The sequence below is a fragment of the Colletotrichum truncatum genome, assembly GCF_014235925.2.
Source record: "Colletotrichum truncatum strain CMES1059 chromosome Unknown Contig_0001, whole genome shotgun sequence".
NCBI lineage: Eukaryota > Fungi > Ascomycota > Sordariomycetes > Glomerellales > Glomerellaceae > Colletotrichum > Colletotrichum truncatum.
This window is the reverse complement of record NW_027222398.1, coordinates 619,352-642,960: the sequence shown is the minus strand read 5'-3', so window position 1 is coordinate 642,960 and position 23,609 is coordinate 619,352. Positions and strand designations below refer to the sequence as shown.

Sequence of the window (23,609 nt, the reverse complement as noted above, 5' to 3'; positions counted from 1 at the left end):
AAGAATCCTTTCTGTACCAAAAGATAGAGTATATCATTTGTGAATGATCTCCTACTTATGTGATTTGTTAGCCAATACCATGCGAAAACTGCTGTTGAATGCCAAATACTGCCTTTCATTTCATATGACTTGTGAAGGACTCATAGTAATCATTCAAGAATAAGAACAATGACAAGAGATACCTATGACCATAGCAAGAGTTAAGAAAGAGGGCAAAGCAAAGAATTGAGTTGAAAGGGAATAAATTACACGATGGAAAGTTATGAAGCTGCCAGCAATCAGTGAAAGAACAGTGGATACTATAATTAGCTACCACAGTAGCCTTATAATAACCTTCTGCTCTGACAACCAAGACTCGAACCAAGAGTGAGCTTCGGTTCAAGAGAAACCCGAGTGGTTGAGAGACCTACAGGCAGTGTTGAGAGGCTGCACAGATATGCCAAATACTCGTTCTGCTGAGGGGTATTCACCGTACAAGGATGAGATACGTCAAGCGACCACTCAAATGTCTGTAGCAGAGAGTTCTCCTTTTTCCTCAATTGATCAGCAGAACAATGAGAAACTGATGGCGGGCAACGCTCATCTATAGAGCAGCCCGCCTAGCTGAGCTGGACACACGACGACTGAGGAGGCCGAAAAGCACTGAGGAATGCCCCATTCCCATTAAGAAAAGACCACGAATTACAAACGACCCGTGACACTGGTACATGTTTCCACTCCCTGGCGTGGAGGTAAGGCTGCACTAGGTTTTCAAGAACGCAATTCAAAAGTAGTCGAACATACGTGCGCATATACCACAATGCTCACTTGACTTGGAATCGAGGCCCCAGCTCTACTCCCGGGCCAGCGGGACGCGTGTTCTCATCCCGTAATCCGAGGTCCGCGCATTTGGGTTGACGTGGAAGCCCGGATCCCCATAAACAGCCCGTTTTGACGGACCTCGCAAGGTCGGGATCCCATCCAATAAGACATCAGGCACACTGAACGGGAAAACTGAGGTCGAAACAAGAATAGTGAATCTTGGGAGGTGACGGCCAATTGGTGCAGTCTGATGGAACTTCTGGAGCCTCCGGATATGGTGACCCACCCAGGAGGATCCTGGCTTTTGAATGTGGTGAAATTAGTCAGCAGTCGGTTTTCAGCTACTGGGGGCGCGGCCCACAAAGCTCCAATTAATTGGTCTGAAGGGCGCACCAGAAAAGGATAGAGAGTTGATTGGCTGTGCCAATGACTCCCTTGTATGAGTCTTCAGCTTCTATCAACATCGGTCCTCCTATACGAGGTATTGATACGGGACATATTCTTGGTGTATTTTTTTTTTAACCCCTCTCTCATTAGCTGCTCCTCTTCTTAAAGGTGGTCTGCAGGCTGCCTTCGTCCTTGTTTCTCTGTTCTGATTGAACCAATAACCTCTTCTCTTCAGACGAAACTTGCAACATTAACACAAGATGGGCTCCCAACTTGTCTCAACTGATGCCAAAAACAAATTAGAAGATCTCTCCGGCATTACGATCTTGCCAGGCGAGAATCCTTACCAAGCCCTCATCAAGGCCTGCAATGACGACCCTGTAACGTTACCCGCATACCCCGTGAAGCATCATACATGTCCTGATATGGCACACCGTAGGCAGAGATCCAAGCCCTCTACCACGCTCATAGAACGAAGAGAAATGAACAGCAAAAGGGGAAATTTCTGAGTCCCGAGTTCAAGGAGCTCATCATCGATCCTTTCCTGTTGAGATTGGAGAATCCGGAAATGGAGCCCGGCTTCCAAGACCCGAGGAACTGCTTCGTTTTCTGGGCTCGCCCGCCTGATCATATCGTGAGACTGGCGGCCCATCTACAGGCCTTGCTGAAGAAAGTTGCTCCAAGTAAGTTATTAAGTCTTGATTATGTCAATGAATGATGTGTTTCTGTAGAAGTTGTAAATGCTTGCCGCCAGAGGACTCTCTATCTGGGATGTCTGCTTGAGGAATGACGGCATCCCTCCCAGACCTCGTCCGATGTCAGATTAGGCGTACTAAAAAACGGAGCTGACAAAAACGTCAGCCATCTGGCTCATGCCTCAACATAGAATGCACCTCACGACGCTGGAGGCCACCCACTCCAAGACGCCAGAGGAAATCGTCGCCCTTACCGACACAATGCGCCCCGGGATCCCCTACATCACAGACTTTACCTACTCCCACCGTGCGCGCCTCGTCAAGCCCATGATTTCGCACGACCTTTCCGCCTTCGCCGTCTCCTTCCTCCCGGCCTCAGGCGAGGCGGCCACGGGCCCGCCGCCGGGACTGACAGCGGCGCAAAAGGGCGTGGTTGGAGGCGACGCGTACACGTATCACCACCTCCGCCGTGACGTCTTTGACTTGGCACAGTCGACGGGCGTCCAGATCGAGAGTCGGTACCAGGTTCCTAGCGCACACATCACGCTGGGTAGGTTCTTGTCAGATGAAGATCACAAGACGCCCGAAGCCAGGGCGCGCTGGGTGGAGACTATTGATGAGATCAACGCTTGGCTTGAGAGGGAGGTATGGGATCGTGAGGGGGGCGAGTGGATTGGCGAGTGGGCTGTCGGGCAGGAGAGAGGGTTGGACGCAAGGATTGGCACGTTGTGGTATGGCGGTGGCAGAACAATCAAGGTCGGCGAGGGCTACTGAGGCAAGAGGTTTTCATCATCAAGCTACGATGTACCTCGATGGACACGCAAAGGGCAACCAAACAGGACTAGACCGTTTCTTCATAGACTCATGTATTTCATTGACCGGTTGAGCCTTCATAGAACGCATCTATCTTCCAAAGGCCACACATATGGGGGAGGAGCGTAGACACATCTCGACAGTGACGCCAGCCATCCCACATCGGATTCCCATACTGGTAACCCTCAGGACGCCTCGCCTGTCGAGCTCATACGCATTTCCCGCATTTTTCTTTCTTGTCACTCGTGTGGCCTCCAGGCGCACGACAGCGCGCAAAACAGACAGCGATGGCCTTGTTGAACTTTTTTTTCTTTCCGTTCGCAAGCAAGGGCTTTTATTTGTTCCCTATGTAGTGTTCCGCAATTGAGAACTGGTAACCCTCTTCGCCATTGTTCCAGCCTGATGATGATCCGTATGCCGTGAAAGGAGCCATAAAAGTCGGTCGACCGAAAACACAATGCGTTTAGAAAACCAGAGCAGCACCCTTAGTCTTCTTGTCACCACTGTAGTCATTGTCAGTACTGTTTCTCGAGATGGAGAGAAGGGATCGTACCCCAACTCGAAGTGCTTGCAGCGCTTCAGGGCGAGCTGCAGCTTGGTCTTGCACTTGACGCACTCCAACCGCAGGACAACCTTCTTGGTGGTCTTAGCCTTCTTGTGGAAGACAGGCTTGGTCTGACCACCGTAACCGGACTGCTTTCGGTCGTAACGTCTCTTTCCCTGCGCGAACAGCGAGGCCTATGATACACAACTAGTTTAGTACGTCGTCCTGGTAATGTTGATTTCTGAAAGGGGCCCGTCGCTCGAGTTCGTCGTCGGCGCGTTCGTGTGGACATACCTTGCCGGCCTTGTACTGGGTGACCTTGTGCTGGGTGTGCTTGCGGCACTCCTTGCCCTTGCAGTAGGTCATACGCGTCTTGGGAATGTTCACTGCAAATCCCGAGTCAGCCAACCATCCCAGAAGAAATCAAAAACCATCTCCCCAGAAGCTATCGTGGTCGCAGCCGAATCGTTTTCCCCCTTGAAGATCGTCATGCTGCGCTGTAGATGTGGTACAGTCGGCCGGTCGTCGTTGTTCGATCCCCCTCGTGCCCAAAATAATTTTCTTGTCGAGTGCGCATCATCGGCGGTGGCGGCGTGTTGTCGGTAATCGCGTGCAGTTCCTCCTCTTCTAAAATCGAATTCGGCTGCTAAACCACGCTGAGAAAATAAAATGCTTTCAAGCAATACTCACCCATCTTGGCGGCTGTTTGGTCGATGTCGCTTGCCGGAGTGTCGTGACGATGAATTTGTCGGCGGGGAAAAGTGAAATTGATCGTTTTGCTGAAATGTCGCTTGTGTGCGGCTAGGGCAGACCGACGCTAGTGAAATCCGCAGGTGTGGCTGATGACATGATTAGCCTCATCTCCAGCCATCCGGGCTATGTCATGTGACTTAGGTCGGGACTCGCTAGGGGAGGGTGCCCAGAGTGGAGCAGTTGTCCCCAGAGCAGCAGCAAAGCACGGTGTGTGTGTGTTTGTGTGTGTGGTGATTTACCGACGGAAACCCCCAATCAGCCGCCGTCAGCTGCATACGGAGAGTCCAAGAGCCGGCAGCAAGATTGCCCCTGACTAATATGGGACTACCGTTGGCTCTCATTTGGCTCCGTTACCTCATATCTCCCTCTCAACATTGTCTGTCATTGACATCTCGATCTTCCGTCTAAACAACGAAACACAAGCCGTTCAGATTTAGGGCAGGCGGGTTGATTTGGTCGACAAGAGCGCGTCAGAACAGTGTTTCCGCAATAGACACGCAATCACTTGTTTCGCTCTCGCCTTGTCTGGAAAGTCTCAAATCATCTCCCGACTCGGACGAGTCATGGTCGGGGAGGGTTGCCAACCTCATTAATACTGTTGTAGTGTGCCGTCTTCGACACCCTCTTTCACTCTTCCGTAACCAGCAACTCCCAAACTCGGCGTTTTCTTACTCTCCTCGTTTTCCCATCCGAGGCTACTGGCCAAATTCAGCTGCCAGACAATGCCATCGCACAACACATTACTGTCAGTTGTTCCCGGCTGCTGGCCGTCGGCACTGACGTCAGACTAACCCAGCCTTTGTTGTCCGGCTTTGACCTTGCAAAGCACACTCAACTCGACACCCAGAGGAGTCAGTTTCGGAAAAACTTAATCAATTTATTAGTGACGTGATCTGTTTATACCGGCTCACGCGGGTGCCAAATATTCACTAGCATGACGCACATTGAGTGATTATCCATTCCGATATCTTCGGAATTTCGGTTGTCTACATCAAACCTCTAGGTGGGCCTGGCTTGTTGGCAGGTCTTTTGGGGCTCCCTGGTTCGTGGTTGCGGGGGACAGAAAGGTTAGTTGATAGGTTTGTCTATCTCACGACAAACAGGTCGATTCTGACGGAGCTCGGTTGATGGAGGCACAGCGCCATCAATCGACCTGGGCGCGCTCTAATCTCAACTAGCTCCGTCGGAATCCCGTATTGGGCCCGTCAGTCACCCGTCATGACCTGCTAGCCAAAAAAATTCATTCGTTTCTGACGACGAGTGATGGCCTCAGGGCGTGGTTGTTCTGGCTAAGTTGCCTATGGCATGCTAACGGATCCCCGCCGCCTTGCCGCCGGCTTCGCGAGCAACGAAGCTCATGCAGTTGTCTGGGGCGAATACTTCCTGTGGCTCGGATCTTTCTGAACTATCAGCATCTGTAGGGGCAATCATCCGTCAGTGCTCTCTTTCCCTTGTGAACGTCCACGCCATGGCCCCTCGAGACAACACAACACTTGTGGAATGGAAGGGTCCAGCGGGTGAGAACGAAGACAGCGACCCGTCAGAGTGTCTACGGGATGAAACCTCTACGCAATACAAGCAATGGAAACAAAGCCTTGGTGCAGACGGGATCAGATTGATTTGGGGGCCCAGCAAACAAGTCGCGCAGAACCAAGCAAATGCCCAAAGTGACCAGACGAAATAAGAACTGAAATGAAGCATACACCCGACTGGAATTACGGCCATCCTGCTTGGACCCAAAGCTAAAGTACCGGAGGAACGGCTTTGAGTGGACGAGAAAGTGTTCGGCTTACCGTCAGATGGCCTTCCGGTGGCGGGCAATTACGACGACGTGCCAAAATAGACAAGAGATGGGATTTCAGGATTCGCGCATACAAGGCAACACGAGACGCTACTTGGTGGTTGTAAACGAACCATGAACTTCCCCATTTGTCGAGCTCGACTACGTCGTACGAACCACCAAAACCCGAGCCGCAACAGGGACGGCTCCAAAACGGTTTGGTCGTACCACACGCGTGGCGCGGAGCAGCGAAGCAGCGATGAGAACCAAACCCCAGACTCTGTAGGTAGGGTCCATTGTCTTTTGCGGAGCCGTTTTTTTTTTTTTTTTCCGATGAGTACAACCACGCCACATAACAAGGAACCAGGGCTACTTTGACAAACTGCGACTGTCCCTGCACCGGATTTTCCAAGTTGATACCAAAATTCAGGGCTTCTTTCAATTTTTCTGTAATTTCTTGCCTTCTTCGACTATCTATTCTTTGACAAATCGCACCAGTCTCGCAACGTGGGTTGATCTTGGCATGAAACGTCGCCCAGCGTCGCAACATCGACGGTTTCAGATGCACCAACTCCCGTGCACCCAAGCTACGTTCCTTGCATGTCCACACCTAAATCACTCGCCCCATTCGCGTCCCAGTTTCTTTCTTTAGCAACCGGTTACAACCACATCCCCTGATTGTCACCCTGCCGCTGAAGGATTGGGTGGAATAGTATCTGCGGTTTTCTGGGCGAGTCTGATCTATGCATAAGCCAGTGCCCCACAGGGGACGCGCAACCACTTTTCATCTTCTCGAGTGTCCCTTCCTGTTTTCCACACCAGCGAGCCGCTGATCCCATACGCTCTGATACAGGTCCGCCAAAGCCTGTCTTGCCTATGCTGCACATTCGTCTGTCTATCTGGCGTTCGCTTATGACGGGGCCCCGAAGCTCTAATTGTGACCAGCAGAGTCCAAGACCCAATCTCAAGGATGCGGCAAAGTGCGGCATAGGAAACAGCAACATCAAAAATTAGGTGCTCATTTGGTAATGTCAACCACAACCTAACCACAACCCCGACGGGGAAGGGGTTGACAACCTGGGGCCTAGGCTTAACTCCCGAGAATAACCTGCCAAGCTACCTTCAATCCAAACGATACGATGATGGGCTTGGGAGCTGGGGAAGGGATGGAAGAAGCACTTGGTTCGCAACAACTTGAGGCTCACTGCCCCTTGTTCCAAGCTTGGCACCTCAAGGGCCGTCCTTGCTTGTCCCCCCGCGACGTTGGGAGCTGAGACAAGCTGGCGTGGGATTTGGTGGGCAGTCAAGTCTGAGCAAAAGAGACAAGGAGGCTCGGCAGCCCCCGAACCCTGGACATCCCAACTTGCACAACCTCCTTGCCTCTCCGCAGTTCAGCCCGGCCAGACCCCCCTGACTACCTTCTCTTCGGTCCCATCTGCTCGCTCTGTTGCATAATATGTATGTGGCTTGCGTCTCCTCTACGTCCAACATCCTGTGCTGGGAGTGTGCTTGTTTTGGATGTAAGGTCTGAGCCGGTAGCTGAACGTAGAGGCAAAAACGTCACTCTCACAAACTGCGTCCTTTTCTTTATAGCATTAACCTTTGCCGTTTCCCTTCTTCTAGATTTCCCCTGCGTTCGATTTCTTGTTGCAACAGTTCCATCACCAGATGTTTTCGTGATACCCAAACACCCAACTATCTCTCTCCAGCAATCATGGAGCGAGCACACTCTCTTCTTACCAGCACCACCCGATCTATCAGCAGCAGTCGATCCAGTACTCGCTCATCTCGTTCAAATTCTTTGTACTTGGCCACACCAGGGCATGAGAAAGGGGAGTTCATTCTCCCAGCGCCATCCACAACGATTCACCAGCCGAAGATCCGGGTACGGGCGATTCTGGGCCATTGCCTCTACCGAAGGGTTGTGATATGGACAGTCACCATCTCATTACTGCTTGGGCTTGCTTATCTCAACACCCCATTATACACACGCGATGGCAAGATTCTCGCCGATGATTATAGGATAGGCGGGCTGGGGGGCGAGCCAAACAAGCAGGGAACCGTGATACCGAATGAGGAGATGCCCGAGATTGACAGCAGCATGCCGCCATGGCTCAAATTCAAGCAGTAAGTGAAGGCCATGTGGTCAGTGCTGGGACTCCTCACTAACAAAATGAAGCCTCAACGGCTACTTCAACGGCCTCAAGTCTATCGTTCCGTTTGTCAACCACACAGCAGAGTATCCCAACGCCTCATTTCCGGCACCTGTCACTACAGTGCCTATCTATCATGACACCCCTCCAACTCCCACACCTTATTCTGCTTACCCAGATTATGAGTCTCGCCAGTACCAGAAGGAGCATCACGCTGTCAAGGAGTGCTTCCTCGATGATGAGGACAAGATTGCGGTTCCAGATATTTTTGCCTATGATGGCGTTCCTCAAAACCAGCCCGACCCAGCTATCGGCTCTCACACAGTACTGGGGCTGCGCAACGACATTTGCTTCGACCGTTTCGGACGCTATGGCCCCTACGGTCTCGGATACGACATCCGCGAGGGAGGCACCTCTCAAGGAATGGATACCGAACAGGAGGGTGCCGACATCGTTTGGTCCAAGACGGGTCGAATTAACTACAGCCGCGTCGATTGGGGCTCTGCCCAGGAGCGATGCGTTGAACGTAACAGCGCCCGTTTCCGCAACAGCACCAAGGAAGTCGGCACTTCGTACGACTCAGTTTACAGCGAACCCGACACCACCGAGGCGGGTCTCAAGAAGATGGACCGCATCGCCGTCGTTATTCGCACCTATGTCGGTTTCGAGTGGACGCAGCTTGCTATTGTCAATTTCCGGGCCATGATCTCTGAGCTCTCACTGAAATCCGGCGGAGAATACACCGTGCATTTCCTTTTGCATGTCAAGGACAATGAGGCACCTATTTGGTCAGACCCGTCCGTCGTCCAAAAAATTCTCGACGACAACGTGCCTACTGAGTTCCACGCTCTCTGCACGCTTTGGTCCGAGGCCGAGATGAAACTCTACTATCCAGGACATTTCGCCGACGCCCTCGAAAACCCTTCTAACGCCGACATTCACGGTGTTTATCGCAGCGCCCAGATGCCCCTGCAGGTGTTTGCCCTTCAGCACCCTGAATACGCTCACTTTTGGAACTGGGAGATGGACATGCGCTATATCGGTTCTTACTACGAACTTCTCGACCGTCTCGGCTCATGGGCCCGCAAGCAGTCCCGCACTCTCCTCTGGGAGCGCTCGTCGAAGTACTACATCCCCTCCGTCCATGGCTCCTGGGACGAATTCGCCAACGTCGTCGAGAAGGAGCTCAACGCCTCCGGTCGCCGCGCTATTCTCGGTCCCCAGATTTTCCCCGGTCGCATGTCCCTGAGGTCCGAGGAGGCCGGTGTCTCCGTCATGCCGGCCTCTTGTGCCCGCGGTGGCGACCCTGCCGAGTGCGGCGTTGGTGAAGAGGCCGATCTTATTACGCTCAACCCGCTGTTTGACGCCGATGAGTCCGGCTGGGTCTTTGCTAAGGATGTTACCGGCTACGAAATGGTATTTGCCCCTCCTCCGCGCCGTTGCTCCATTGTCACTGCCTCCCGCCTCTCACGCCGTCTGCTGGCGGCCATGCACGAGGAAATGTGGCGTATGCATCACAGCATGTTCTCTGAGATGTTCCCGGCCTCAATGGCCCTGCATCACGGGTTCAAGGCTGCTTACGCACCACACCCGGTCTACCTTGACCGCGCGTGGTACCCCTTCGATACTATCGAGAAGGCTTTTAACGGTGGCCGCGACGGCACGACTGGTGGCCACGGCAGTCCTTTCGATCTGAAGAACGAGCATAACCACAAGGGTACTAGCTGGTACTACAATTCCGAATTCGCGGGTCTGCTTTGGCGCCGCTGGTTAGGCTACGCCCAGATGGACGGTCGCGGCACCAACGGCGGCCGTGCCAACGAGGGCACGCTCCGCGGTGGTATGACAGACGAGTCCCACAAAGACAGCTCGGGACGTCTCTGCATGCGCAGCATGCTTGTCCACCCTATCAAGTGGGAGAACCCAATCGAGAGAGCATAGGTAGACCGACTTGCGGTCGTATTACCTTTTTTCGGATTACTACATTTGGAGAAAAGAATTAAGTTTCCTCGGCAAAGTTTCAGCCTAAAATGACGAGCAGACACCACCACCATCATCACCACCACCAGTAGAGCAACTCTACCAAAGATTTGTCGAACAAAGTTTCTTCTCCATCTGTACTTGCTTCATCTTACTTGTCATTGTTTTTTTCCCTGCATTTACAACTTTAGAGTGTACATAACTACACACGACAGCACGGATTGGAGGTTATACCAGCCGGGATCACGGTTCGAAGGGTTTCAAAGCATTCGCATTTTCTTTCTTCCAAAAAAAGAGAACAGGAACGGGTGTGTCGAATGTCAACCGCGCAGGCCGCGCGGGAACATTGGCACAAGTGGAGATTTGTTTGTCTACTTTTTTCTTTTTTTTTTTTTATTCTTATGTACATAGAGCATCTACGAAGCCCTTTGATCATTGCTCTGTCTTATTTTTTCGAAGCACCCGTACAAGCACACGTACACACAAAGACGGGAGGGCACACCTTGCGACGGCGTTTGGGGTAAATTATTAGGGCCAAATTTTAGGTTTTTGGGAGCCTTGTGGATTATCAGATACTAGCGAAAGCCAAATGTCAGAGACAAATTTGAAAGGCGAAAGAAACAATATCCTCCACACATTCTACGTGACGATCAACCTATAAGTGAAGTTTGGAAGTATAAGATATATTGGCAATCTATTCGAGGACAAAAACACGAGGATTTGACAGCTCGGGAAACACGGCATCTAGTCTGGGCTCTGTGCTCGACGGCAGCGATGTGTTCGTCGCATGCCTGTACCAGAGGTATGGTATTCGTCTTGAGGCCCGCCTTTTACGTCTGCCGTTCTCTCCTCAGGTTTGTGTGGAAATCAGATGTCAACGGAGTTGTTCTCGGCTTTTCTCTCCTTTCGATCATCTTCTCTTACCCTTCATACCACATCCAACATGCCTCCGCTCAACAGCCGTCGATTCCATGGTACTCCACCTCCACTTCCACCAAGATCTTGGTCGCCACGGCCTTCCCTCCGTCGTCTCATCCTCATGAGGCGGGGGGTGGTGTTAAGTTCACTGCCGCGATTTTCCTCCGAAAATAGTGCCCCCCCCCCCCGGATCCCGCGTGTCAGGCCAGAGACTAATGGGACAAGGTTGTCCCGGCGGGCTGTAGGGGGAGGGGAAGGGATTCGGCCGCAGCGCAATAGAAATCCCGGGCCGAGTGGGCAGGGGCGGAGTCCGCGCAATCCCGGGCTGGACCGTGTTGCTACACACCATTTTTCTGAGCCAACCATGACTTCCCGCGCCACCCACTTCCCAGCTGCCGTGCCGCATGTGTGTGGATAATTACTTTCCACGGCCAACAGCATGGCCAGCCATGGATGAGACTGGGAAACATGGTCGGTGTCTCCGGACGAACTCGCCGAGGGCAAAATATTTCTCGCATGTCGGATTCGGGATGATGTAAGCTTGCCATGCATGTGTCAGTGGTAACCCTACAGCCTGACGCATGAGAGAGAGAGAGAGAGAGAGAGAGAGAGAGCGAAAAAGGTAAGGGAGTCCCACCCCCTCACTTGTGAGGGAGAGATTAAACTCGTGCTGAGTAGGTGTTTCGCCAACCTAGTTCGATGGTAATATAGCCCGTAATATACTTGCCTTTAATAAACACGAGAAAGGCAAAATCCGGGGGGGACTTATTAATCTAGAGCTATTCGCCCACGGAAGTATATTATATATCGGATCTTTAAAGGCTATAGCTACAGCTTGAGCTGTACTTGTTATTCTTTTTAATTCGTCCAAAACCCGGATAAGTTATTTACGACGAACTGTGTGCGTGGTAAGTGAGGCGAAGCACTCATTTTGTCCGAAGTTGACGATGACTGCCCGCCCGCCCAGTCAGGTACGGCTTAAAATGGCCATGATTGAGTTTTCTTGCCATGGAAAGATTAGGCCATGCCTGCATGGCAGGAACAAGAAACTTGGAATACTTGGCCAGAGGGTGCCACTCTACCAGTAAGCATAATACGAAGGGGAAGGATACAGCGGCACACGATTCAGGGCGGGTGATGAAGGCGAAACCGATCGGCGGTGGGAATGATGCTGCCGGCACACCAAAAACTTTGAAAGGACCTTGGTCATGCTGGATGGATGATACAGTGGGGACAGACGGCTGTTGACGTCGGCGGTCGATCAAAGAGGATGGGGGCGCGGCGGCACGGCGGCTATTGCGGGTGGGGTGTCACCGGGTGCCGATTCGCTGCCGGCGCGGCGGACCGCAGGCCGCTTTACGGACTACCTCTGTGCCGACCACGTCCGGAGAAAATGGCGTCCCTAGTCCTCTTTTATGAGTACGGATTTGCTGGGAAACGTTTCTTTTTCTTACCTGGCACTTTGAATGTTCGAAGCCGTATCAGGCGGGCGCTGACGATGAATAGGTTTTGACAGACTTCTCTTTGGCTTCTTACCAGCTGAGGCATGGCTAACTATTCAATTTTCCAGCTTGTTATTCAACCTATAAATGTAATTGTGAGAAAATCTACTTGGAATATTGAAACTTAGTTCGACTAATCACTTTTCTCGTTTGGTAAGGCCTTATTCCAGTTTCGCTGTATAGATGATCATTTTCACACTGAAGCTTCACAATCGACGTCTTTCACGTGTCGTCATACCATTTGTAGCTCATCAAGCGCCTTGGGCTAGTATATTCAAAGAGATTGCTCATAAGAAGGGTATACGCACTAAAGTTTTTTTTTTTAACACACACGAAGAATCATCCTCATCTCCCCATCATCCAAACCCACACACACACCCACGTCCACTCCCAAAGACCACCCCAAATCGAACCACATCCATCTAGCAGGTCTCAGTCAGACCCGTGACAGTGCAGAACTCGCCGTCCGGGCCGCTGCCAATCTTCTTGGGCTCGTCGCCGGACGAGTTGCCCGTGTACCGGTCGCAGCTCTTGCCGGCGTTCTGGCACGAGCCCGCGACGGTGCAGGTGTCGCCGTAGTTGGTGTTGATGCCGCAGAGCACGCCTCCGTCGACGGCGACGACGTTCTCGATGATGATGTCGCGAGGTCCGCCGTTGTCCTTGCAGTTGCCGCAGTTGCGAACGAGCTTGCCGTAGTCCTCGACGTAAAAGTCCTTGATGGAGACGGTGCCGCGGCCGTTGAACTGGACGACCTTGTCAGAGGCGTGGAACGCGCCGCCACCGATGATGTTGGAGGTTCCGGACTTTTGCTTGAGCGTGATGGCGTCCTCGCAGACGTCGGAGTGCCAGACGTTGATCAGAGTGCTGTTTGTTTAGGTGATTCGTTAGTGGGATGGGTTGTGGATGGAAGGGTGAGGTAAAAGGAGTGACTTACCAGCTTCCCTTGCAGTGGACACCCTCAGCCTGGCCGGGTCCGATGATGACGTTGGAGAGAGTAGCGCCGTCTTCGAGGATGAACATGGCGTCCTTCTCGCCCGTCTCGCTTTGGTCCTTGCAGACCTTGGCTGTATCACAGTCAGCACTCTGCGGTGAGTTTTTCACAGGAGCAAGGGCACTTACGGTTACGGTCGTACAGCTTCATGCCACCGTCAAACTCGCCAGAAACGGGAATCGCGGCATCTGTCTCAACGGTACCAGCAGCCTGGGGGAGGGTCTTGGTGACTCCCGAAGGCGCGGCGATGACTGTGGTAGCGGGCTTGGTGGCGGTGGCCAGAGTGGTAGCAGGCTCAGAAACAGGGGCCTCGGTGGTAGGCTCAGCCTCGTCCTCTTCAGAAGAAGTGGCCGTAACGGCGGCGGCCTCGGAGGTAGACGATGGGGCCTCGGTGACGAAGGTGGGGGCAGGCGCTTCGTCGACGGTTGACGGAGCAGCCGGGGGGTCGGTGACGGCAGGGGAGCAGTCGTCGTCTTCCTCGACGGCGGTAGGGGCAGCCGTGGACTCGGCAGAGGAGACCTGGGGAGCGCTGGGCTCGGCACTGGGCTCGGGCTCGGGCTCAGTTTCGTCACTGTCGCCGCCAGCGATGCACTGGCTGTACCACTCGTTGTAAGAGACGCAGGTGGCGCCGGAGACACAGGTGGTAGGGCCGGTCCAGCCTTGCCTGTTGAGGACGGAATCAGCTTCATGTTTTCCATTCGGTATCAAAAATCTTCAGCAGACACGGGGACAAGATGTGATTTTGGAAAGAGGAAAAGAGAACATACCCTCCACACTGGCCGTAAAGAGTCGCCTGGGAGACGGCAACGGCGCTCAGCGCCGAAAGTGAGAGAATGACAGAGGTCTTCATGTTTGCTTGGAAGTAAAAGAACGAATGTGTAAATGAATGAATGCACTCTAAAAACAGAAATGAATGACTAGAGAAACAACACAGCAAAAGGGGGAGTAATTCTTGACAGTACAGAGGCTCGACATCACCATTTATTCATCCAGCTTCATGTTGGACCATTTCCCGAGGGAGTCCTCGAAGGATGCCAAGAATCAAAGGACTGGGTCTAGAGAGTGATAACTGGAGCCTCACCTGAAAGCTCTCCAATTATTTCTTGGAAATTTATCGCTGGCTGTCGCCCCCTTTGGTCAGTTTGTGATGACCTGCGGGTACCTGCATCAGGGCCAAGAAGGCCACCAGCACGAAGGAGTCTCCCGATACGGCCTACTGTTTCTATGACACCTGCTGAAAACACGCAAGTTGGCATTAGAGAACGACACGGCGAGCCAATAAAACGACATCACTACCCTGTGTGTCATGAGAATATTGGACGATCCGGTTGCTACCGGGCGGCTCCGCCAAGCCCACTAACTGGTGAAACAGCGTCCAAGAGAAAACTCCATCACCCAAGAAATGAAAATGAAAGAAAAAAGAAAGATGGGGATGCTATGGTAGATCTCCTCGGGAGGCTCATTTGCCCCCCCCCCCCCCCCCTCACTGGCTGACTGTCAGGAACGGGGAAAGCGCACCGTTTCAAGGTATGCGCCAAGGCGGCGGTGGAGCAACTGTCGACGGGCTCAACGAACTAATGAGATGTGATGGAAAGATAGCCGTCTACGCCAAATGCCGCTTTGCGTACGGTAAACTTTAACGGAGAAAGAAAAAAAGAAAACATTGGATTGTTTGTCCGTCACAGGAGTCAAAGCCTGAAATGATTCATAGCAAGAAGAAAAGAGCGCTGAACACTGGCTCACCCGAGACCCGATGAATCCGGGGGCGAGGTGGAGTGCCATCCCGGTCCGGAGCTTGAGCCAACTCGGCGCATGCCCCCGTCCTTCATTTAACGCGCCGCCGGAAAACCCACCTTGGTATATGCGGGGAGATTTTTGCTGCAGGGGAAATGGTCAAGCCGCAGTCTGAACACAAACCACACGTTGGCTGAGCCGCTGAGAAACAATGCCCAGAGAGATTCAAGAACCAATCTCGGTTTGGTGCGCTACGAGAGAAAATATGTTGGTCCTCATTTAACACGGTCGGGCAAACAAAGGCCGGAAGAATGGCAAGCTGGACATCGACATCATAGCCGCCGACTCAAGATGCCCAGTGATGCTTCTTATTGAGCCAGCCCCGTGCCGATCAACGCTTACAACAGTCACAATGAACCACTGGTCATGAGCGAGAATTCAAGTTTCTTGGTCGACACATGTCTTCACCAGTCCTCGCCGGCGGACACCAGACTATCAAACCTATTGCCTCTTCCCGTCACAAACTTCATCTCCTCCCCTTCATCCCAATCTGACGTCTCACCCGTCCGATTTGGGATCAGATCCTCAATTGCCCATGCAACTCTCTCCGCACCCGCCCTTGCGCCTCCAAGATTGCCCGCTCCAGGACCAAGCCTCAGTGCAGCAAGCCGGCCGGTCACGAATAACGGCACTCCTTCTTGCCACATTAGATCATCATTGATACACGGCATGCCGCCGTGGCCGTGGATCGGATAATCCTGCAGCATGGTCTGCAAGTATGGAAGACTAGAGTAATCCGTCTGCACACCAGTAGCAAAGTAAATGTAATCCATCCCGGGCATCTCTACTGGCGGCTCAGTCCGCAAATTCCACACCTTTTTCTCTTCATCGAAATTTGCTTCCACCAGCTTCGTGTTGGTGTGCAGTGCCAGAGAGCCCTTGGCGATGTGATGCTTCAGCCTCTTGTGATACGGCGGCGTGATGCTTCCACCGCCTCTGGCACTCTGGATTTGCTGCAGCCTTTCTTCGTCAGAGTCAGCAGACCAGAAGTACGCTTGCTCGACATTCCTAAACTTCCCCATCCATGCAAGGTCCACGTCAAAAGGCTTCACCCTCAACGGGCCTCTCATAAGATGCCACACCTTCGTGACACCCCTTCGGATGGCGAGATCCGACAGCTGTGCCGAGGTCAACCCCCCACCGACAACAAGCACATTGGTACTCTTCCGCGCCGAAATCTTAGCCTGGACCACCGGGTCCGGAAACTTTTGAATCTGCATGCTGTGGCAGGCTTGCGGGGGAGCCGAACCAGGCACGCTGTTGAGGCCCAAGACGGGCGGGATAGTGGGCGCGTTTCCGGGACCGACAGCGAGCACAACTGCCTTGGCGTAGTGTATTGTTTTGTCTGTGTGTACTGCAAACAGATTTGTATCGGGAGACACGTGCTTGATTATGCGGTACTCGATGTCCTGGACTTTCTCGTTTTGGATCAGCCCCTCGCGGAGACCGTAACGGTCAACGATGCATTCGCAGTGGTTTGCGAATAGCGTAGTCGGTGGAGTGAAGTAGTCTTTCCTGTCTCGTTCGTCTACCTCAACGACAGCATGTTGTCTAAGGCGTGTTAGCGGCTTTAAGTATATAGTATGGGATCAGAGGACTTACTTTGGGTTCCGCGACTTTACTCTGGCTTTGCGCAGATGCTTGCTAATCTCCTTACCAACACAGGCCCGGAGTTCAACGAGCTCATTTTCCTGGTTCCGCTCATGTGCCCTGGCCAACAGGGAATCCCGATCCATTGGATCGACATGGAAGAACATGGGGCTGCGAAGGTGGGTGATGTCAAAGGTCTTGAAGAGGCGGTTCCATTTGTTCAGCCACTCATCACCCGTGGCGTCGAGAACGAGAGTCGAGTATCTCTGGCTTTGGCTGGGCGTTCTCTTCTCAATGATGCCGCCGTTTCGTCTGTTCTTCAGCGGCATCCGGCGTCCATACTTGCGGATCCAGTGGTAGCGCTGATGCTCCTCGTCTGTGAAGAGGGCCGAGGGGGAGTGTTCGCAAAGACGAGAAGCCACAGCTAGGCCGCAGGGGCCGGCGCCGATGATGATAACATCGTGGATGAATTGTTCAGTCATGGCGAAGCTTCCCTAAAGTAATTCACTCAAGGATGTATTTTCGCGGGGTAAGAAGTGATCTGAAGGAAAATCGGACAGCGAGGGTAAGAGGGGGTTTTGACATGACCATGGCGACACTGCCGACTCCGGATGTTTCTCAGTCATGGAGTCACGAGGGAGCATGTCATTCTCTGGAACACACCTTGATGGCCGGCAGACAATGGCAGAGTAAGCCAATGAAAGATATCACAGATAGTGATACCCCCTGTCTTGGTGTTTCTCATAGCTCCATTGAAGTTGGGAACCTTGATGGGCAGGGCTGATGGAGTAGATGAGGCAACAACACTTGACTTGAAGCAGTTGTTAAGGTCACACGTCTACTATTGATGGAATAGGAATATGACTCTTACTTTTGTCAATAAGAGCCAACAATGGAAATTATTCAGGTTAACAAAAAATCATTGAGCCGAGTTTACTCATAAACATAACCATTACTCCGTACTGAAGTTGGCTAAAGACTCTGTGGACCGAGCATTCTAGAACTGCATCCTGTACGCCGATGAAGAAGCAAGATAAATCAAGTAAAATCGGTGCATAGGACTTCTCCTTGTATCAACCCGCGTTGCAACTCTTGCAAGTCACGAAACTTGTCACTTTCGGTTCCGACCACGGCCCACGTCGGCGGTGGTCCGGTATCCACCTGCCGACTAAACAACCGGCCTACCCCGCACCTCCGACACCGTACGACGGATTCCCGGTCCAGAGCCCGACCTGAAGGTGTCCTCGACAAGATTGTCGACCGCCTCATGTCCCCTTGATCATCAAAATAAGGCAGTTGATCCATGCATGGCGTTCCATTCTGGCAGAAGCTTTCTTGCGGTGGGTCAGCCGCATGAACCGGCCAAATTTGATTCGATGCGCCTCGCATTGTTCCCCTTCGACAACGAAAATAGACAAACAAGGCGATGGAACGACAAAAGAAAAAGCCGCATCTTCCATTCGTTTCGATGCAAGGAGAGTCTCGTCTCAATCACTTCGCTACAGCACAGGCCTCGATCGTGTTACAGGAAAGTGTAGACCGATGCTCAGAAAAAGCCGATCCTCGTCACCTGACATGTCACGCTGCTATCTCCAAAGAAGAAGTCGGATCGAACCGGAGTTCAACCGTACCTGCCCACGTGTCGACTTTCTGTCACTGTTCGCGTCGGTTCCTCTCTCTTTCTCTTGGTCCTTTTTTTTTTTCTGCCCACATGGAACAGGTTAATGGGACGGGCGGTTGCGGTACGTACCGACTAGAGCGAAGAGAACCCACTTTCTCCCCAACAGAACTGAGAAATCTCGAACCATCCCTGCCCGGGTGGAAATGACCCGCTTAGATGCACCTTTTATTTTTATTTATTCTTATTTTTTTTAACTCCTACTCGCCCATGCAGCTATTGGCCGAGCTAGCAAGCCACGACCACTCCGACGTAATTGTGCGTGCATTGGTCGGGCTCAAGCCACAAAGATGACGCCACTGCCTTGCACAACGCTGGCAATTACGCATGTGCAAGGCGAAATCCAACCAAGCACAGCACAAATCTCCTTGTGATTCCCTCTCCTTTTCGGACTGTCCCAGTTCTCCGTCGGGGCAAAAAGAGGAGCAAGTGCAGGGGGGTTGGTTACCTGTCCGGTTCCCCGAATTTCGAAGAGCAATCCGAGAAAAAGGGAGATAGGAGAGGAGGACAGGCATGTTGCTCCTCCGCGTATGCATTTTGTGTGTGTATGGGTGAAATCTCGATGGACATCGTGGCATTTTCCCACCGTGACACGCGACTTGACCAAAAAAAAAAAAAAAAGATTCTTGGTCAAGAAGTATCCCTTGTGATTTTTTTCCCACATTAGCAACTCTCTACCAAATCTGATAGCCGCGATTGACACGTGTAGTCAGTCAACCTAATTCCATCATCAACATCTGTCACTTGGGTTTTGAATACGTTAAACACCCCAACTTAAACTTCCCTAAACCTCCCCCGTGGCCCGCATCCCGCCGACCGGACAAGACGCTCCCACCCCACTAGCTGCAGGTCTAATCCGTATCATATGCGCAATCTTGCTTGCTGGTTCCTCCTCCTTCTCCTCCAGTAACCTGCAATCACCCAATCACCCGAGCACTTACTCTTACTGGACTGGCTGAACTTTGTGTCGCCGGTGCCCAAAGGTAAACTTGTGAAGTCTCTCTAGAGCGGTAAGTTTCTATCCAATTCCGTCCCAGCTACCTAGCTGTGCGTCTTACTGGCCTGTCGAACCGAGCCAAGCTTTTTTCGACCTGTGTCTTGTCCTTACTTTGTGCCCTCCATTTGTACTCTACCCAAACCTACACGACATCACATACATCGTCATCAACCACTCGTCACCCCTCCTAACTAAAACCAAGGCAGAGAACCACCCACACCCGCCGAATAGAATCTCCAGAGTCCAACATCAACCCGTTCCTACATCCGCTGTGACCCGCCGATCACCAAGCAAACACCTCATTCGACCCATAGAACACACCCCCCTGCCTTACCTAAGGTTCCCCAAACTCCACGCCCGCGGAGCATCAGACCGCTTCCTACTTTGCCGCCAGCCCTTCATCCACAAAACCTGTTAAAACAACCACACCCTCAACCCGCCCAGCATGTCTTCCCCTTCAGGCTCTTCAGCAGCAGGCAAGCGCAAACGCACATCCGCCCCGACCTCCACAATGCCCTCCGCCGCCGACACCGTTGACGCCGCTCTCCAGGCCTCGTCGCGCGACGCCTCGGGTGAGGAGGGCGACAGCACCGCTCCCGAGTCCGGCCGTATCTCTGGCCACCGCAAGGCCGATTCTACCGCATCTGCAGCCGGCGGCCACCCGTCTAAGAGGCAACGCGCCAACTCGGAGCGCTCCTCTCATCCCGAAAATGCTGCTGCCAATGCGACGGCGGCGCAAGATCACTCCCTCGACCCCGGCGAGCCCAGCGACACCACCGAAGCCAGTGTTGATATTGCGGAACGCGTCGGACGGAAGAACAACCGCAAGCAGGTCTCCATTAAGGAGGGCGGAGCTTCAGAAGATGCTATGCCACCCCCGCCCATCGGGAAGCTCACTCATCCCGTCGGCTACAGGACCAACGACCCTCCCGTGGGCAGGCCTGTTAGAGTATACGCCGACGGTGTCTTTGATCTGTTCCATCTCGGGTACGTTTCTCAAGCTTCAGGCTAGCTTTGTTATTCCGCACATACCCTTGTAGAATGAATGCTAACTTTCGGTCCTGTCCAGTCACATGCGCCAGCTCGAGCAGGCCAAGAAGGCTTTCCCGGACGTTTACCTGATCGTTGGTGTTGCCGGCGACGTCGACACTCACAAGCGCAAGGGCTTGACCGTGCTTTCCGGCCGCGAGCGTGCCGAAACCGTTCGTCACTGCAAGTGGGTGGACGAGGTCATTGAGAACTGCCCGTGGATCGTTACTCCCGAGTTCCTTGAGCAACACAAGATTGACTACGTTGCTCACGACGACATCCCCTACGGCGCCGACGAGGGCGACGACATTTACAGACCCATCAAGGAGGCCGGCAAGTTCTTGGTCACGCAGCGCACTGAGGGTGTGAGCACGACAGGCATCATCACCAAGTACGTTTCTTTTTCTTCTCCATATAACCGCTATATCCTCCGAAAGAAGGTACACATGCTAACGTTGTCACGTCCAGGATCGTCCGCGACTACGAGAAGTACATTGCCCGTCAATTCAAGCGCGGCACGTCCCGCCAGGAGCTCAACGTTAGCTGGCTCAAGAAGAACGAGCTCGACCTCAAGCGTCACGTCCAGGAGCTGCGCGATAACATCCGTACCAACTGGTCTACCACTGGCCAGGAGCTCTCTCGCGAGCTGCGCCAGTACTGGCCTGCCTCCCGCCCGCAGTCTCCCGCTCCCTCTGCCCGCACGTCCTACATCCAGAACGGCGACCTCCCGTTGTCTGCCGCGGCGAGCAGATCCAAGCTCAGCGTCGAGATTCCCCCAACGACACCCGGCGGCACTCCCGCCCCTACGTCCAACGACTTCATCACGGGTTACGCCCTGGGTCTCGTCGGTGGTGTCCGTTCTTGGGTGCGTTCCCCCCTACCGTGCCGGTTTTAAACCCCCATATGATGAACCTCTTGCTAACGTTCGTTCCAGATGACCAAGTCCAGGAGAGAGCAGGACAGCCCCTCGCACCGCAACAGCGACGACGATTCCGAGAGCGACGGCAAGAGCCCCCGTGGCCGCGTCGTTCCCCAGCAGTCTTCCGCCGCCACCGCGAGCGCTTCATAATAACCGTCTATCCATCTAAAAAAATCCCCCGCCCTTTGGACGTCATGCTTCTTACCCCCCCTTTTCTCCCCCCTAATTATTTTGCGGCATGATGATGGGTTTTGTTTCTTTGTGTTGTCTTCTCCAGGCGCGAGAGAAAGAAACGGAAGGACATGGAGAGTATGAAGGGTTGAGATGTGTGTGTGTGGCCGGCTCACCAAAACAAAAATGAGGTCAGGGAATGTTCTATCGCAATGTGTATCTATTACTGTTGGGCTTTTTATGTCGTTTCTTTTAACGATGGCGTTTTGTGTGTCTGTCGTTTCATCCGGGACTTTTTTTTTTTTTCTTTCTTTCTTCTCTACGCTCCCGTGGTACTGAATAGAAGATGCGTTATCACAATATGTTATCCTTTTTTTTAAAATAAAAAAAAAATCAAATTGTCGAAGAAACGAAACGACCAAGTTTGAAATTTCAACTTATAAATTCATCTTTACCTGACAGTATCCGAGAATTCAATCTGTAATACAGCATGTCTATAACTCGCGTCTCCTATCGTACTCCTACGACTCGTAGTTACCTCCTCGCAAGAGAGAGAGCGCGTGACAACCAAACTAGAGAATGCTCTGCTCTAGTCCGTTCATCCCAACCTTTTTTTTCGAGCTCCAACCACCGGGATGAACCTAGCTTCAAAAGCCGAGGCACACGTATTACGTCTATACACACACACACATATACATACGTACCTAGAAAATGGAACAAGCTGAGGAGCCGTCTGTCTCTTCCCGCTCACACGTTCCCCCTCTTTCCCCTCCCTCCCTCCCCCTCCTTCGCTTGCCCTTCCCTTCCCGCGCTCATCCCCGCGTACGTGCGTGCGTGCGCCAACATACACATACACAAAACCACGCCCGCCCGGCCCGAATCATGATCGTGCCATTGGGGCCGCAAAAAAGCAGCAACCACCAACAGCTCCGTGCGGGCGCGCCGTTGGACCGTTCATCGATTGTTTGAGATGGACTGGCCCCTGCGCGGCGAGCGGTTGCCCCCAATTACATATGTTTTGACTTGACAGGATTAATATCACGGTGCGGCGGGGAAGGGGATGGAAGGGGAAGGTGCTGCTGGTGGTGATGTTGGAGGTTATCGCATCACATCGTGTGTCACGCCGTTGGACTTAAAGAAAGAAAGAAAAGAAAAAAAAAAGGAAAAAAAATGAGCTCATTGTATTGGCTTCCCGAACCACTTGTGACCATGTTGGGAGAAACGAGTTGGTGATGTGATGCGATGTAGACGCCGAGAGGTGGTTGATTCGCGAGTGAAGCAGAGACCATTACATCGCCGTCCTTTCGCAGTCCAGCCGCACTGGGGGGGGCCCTTTGCCATAAGTACGGGATATCAAGAGAGCAAGCCCCCAAATGCAGTTGGTTCCGCTCTTCTTCACAGGTTCTGCGGCACAACTAACGAAATGTTTCAAGTTTCACGCATCCGTTTCCGTGGAAGCAGAGGTACTTTTCCCCCCTCTTCCTCTAGAGAACCGGCCTTGTTCTAGGCCCCGCTAGGCAATTTGTAAAGGCTGTATGATTAGCCAGGCACAAGTCATGAGGGCTTTTTGTTTCTCCCCGGCTCCAACAAACCACCCGCAGTAAAGTTGGGTAGATCATGACCTTTTCCAGACAAAACGGGGGCGTCTGAGCGGGCTTCCGGCCTATTTCTTCACCCCCTGTTTCTCTTCATCATGGCTCTCTGTGATGCCCTGCAGATTGATACAACCGTACCATCATTTTAAGTCCGACGAGGCGCACCGGTCCGCCTGCCGAGACGCACGGCATGGTGGAATATGGGTCATTTAATTATGAGACGCAGTTTCCGAGGCCCGAGAAGTGGCGTGCGCGCGCGGCGCCGCGCCGGGTGGCTGGAGTTAATGTAATGTTGGCGCTAGGGCTTTCCCGTAGACGACCGCCTTTGTTGGCTTATCGATCTACCGGTCACTACTATTTCAACAGTATATCTGTTAAGTCATGGAGGGGGTGGGCTTTGGCCATCAGGGCTGTATTCTTAGGCTGACGACATTGATTGACAGAAGGAAGGCTGTGGTGCGTATTTGGGTTGTAGTCGTCTGAAGCAAGGGAAAATTGATGACATATTCCATTACACTG

General features: G+C 52.7%; 6 protein-coding genes across 6 annotated transcripts; 3 read left to right on the top strand and 3 right to left on the bottom strand.

Moving 5' to 3' along the window:
• Positions 1-1,448: 1,448 nt before the first annotated feature.
• Positions 1,449-2,657, top strand: CTRU02_200158 (uncharacterized protein; the record flags this gene model as incomplete). Its single annotated transcript, XM_070203645.1, has 3 exons — positions 1,449-1,589; positions 1,628-1,871; positions 2,050-2,657. 3 exons carry the CDS (start codon positions 1,449-1,451, stop codon positions 2,655-2,657), a joined length of 993 nt encoding a protein of 330 aa, XP_070062227.1.
• Positions 2,658-3,159: 502 nt separating this feature from the next.
• CTRU02_200157 (60S ribosomal protein eL42) lies at positions 3,160-3,934 on the bottom strand (the record flags this gene model as incomplete). The annotated part of the gene is made up of 4 exons (XM_036723275.1): positions 3,160-3,199; positions 3,250-3,434; positions 3,535-3,626; positions 3,931-3,934. The coding sequence occupies 4 exons, from the start codon at positions 3,932-3,934 to the stop codon at positions 3,160-3,162; spliced, it is 321 nt and encodes a 106-aa protein (XP_036585064.1).
• Positions 3,935-7,487: 3,553 nt separating this feature from the next.
• CTRU02_200156 (uncharacterized protein) lies at positions 7,488-9,867 on the top strand (the record flags this gene model as incomplete). Its single annotated transcript, XM_036723274.1, has 2 exons — positions 7,488-7,900; positions 7,953-9,867. The coding sequence occupies 2 exons, from the start codon at positions 7,488-7,490 to the stop codon at positions 9,865-9,867; spliced, it is 2,328 nt and encodes a 775-aa protein (XP_036585063.1).
• A 2,881-nt stretch (positions 9,868-12,748) lies between these two features.
• CTRU02_200155 (pectate lyase) lies at positions 12,749-14,167 on the bottom strand (the record flags this gene model as incomplete). The annotated part of the gene is made up of 4 exons (XM_036723273.1): positions 12,749-13,190; positions 13,261-13,390; positions 13,446-13,981; positions 14,085-14,167. 4 exons carry the CDS (start codon positions 14,165-14,167, stop codon positions 12,749-12,751), a joined length of 1,191 nt encoding a protein of 396 aa, XP_036585062.1.
• Positions 14,168-15,515: 1,348 nt separating this feature from the next.
• CTRU02_200154 (FAD binding domain-containing protein) lies at positions 15,516-17,183 on the bottom strand (the record flags this gene model as incomplete). Its single annotated transcript, XM_036723272.1, has 2 exons — positions 15,516-16,662; positions 16,714-17,183. The coding sequence occupies 2 exons, from the start codon at positions 17,181-17,183 to the stop codon at positions 15,516-15,518; spliced, it is 1,617 nt and encodes a 538-aa protein (XP_036585061.1).
• A 2,638-nt stretch (positions 17,184-19,821) lies between these two features.
• Positions 19,822-21,474, top strand: CTRU02_200153 (cholinephosphate cytidylyltransferase; the record flags this gene model as incomplete). The annotated part of the gene is made up of 4 exons (XM_036723271.1): positions 19,822-20,363; positions 20,446-20,796; positions 20,874-21,270; positions 21,340-21,474. 4 exons carry the CDS (start codon positions 19,822-19,824, stop codon positions 21,472-21,474), a joined length of 1,425 nt encoding a protein of 474 aa, XP_036585060.1.
• Between the last annotated feature and the right edge of the window lie 2,135 nt (positions 21,475-23,609).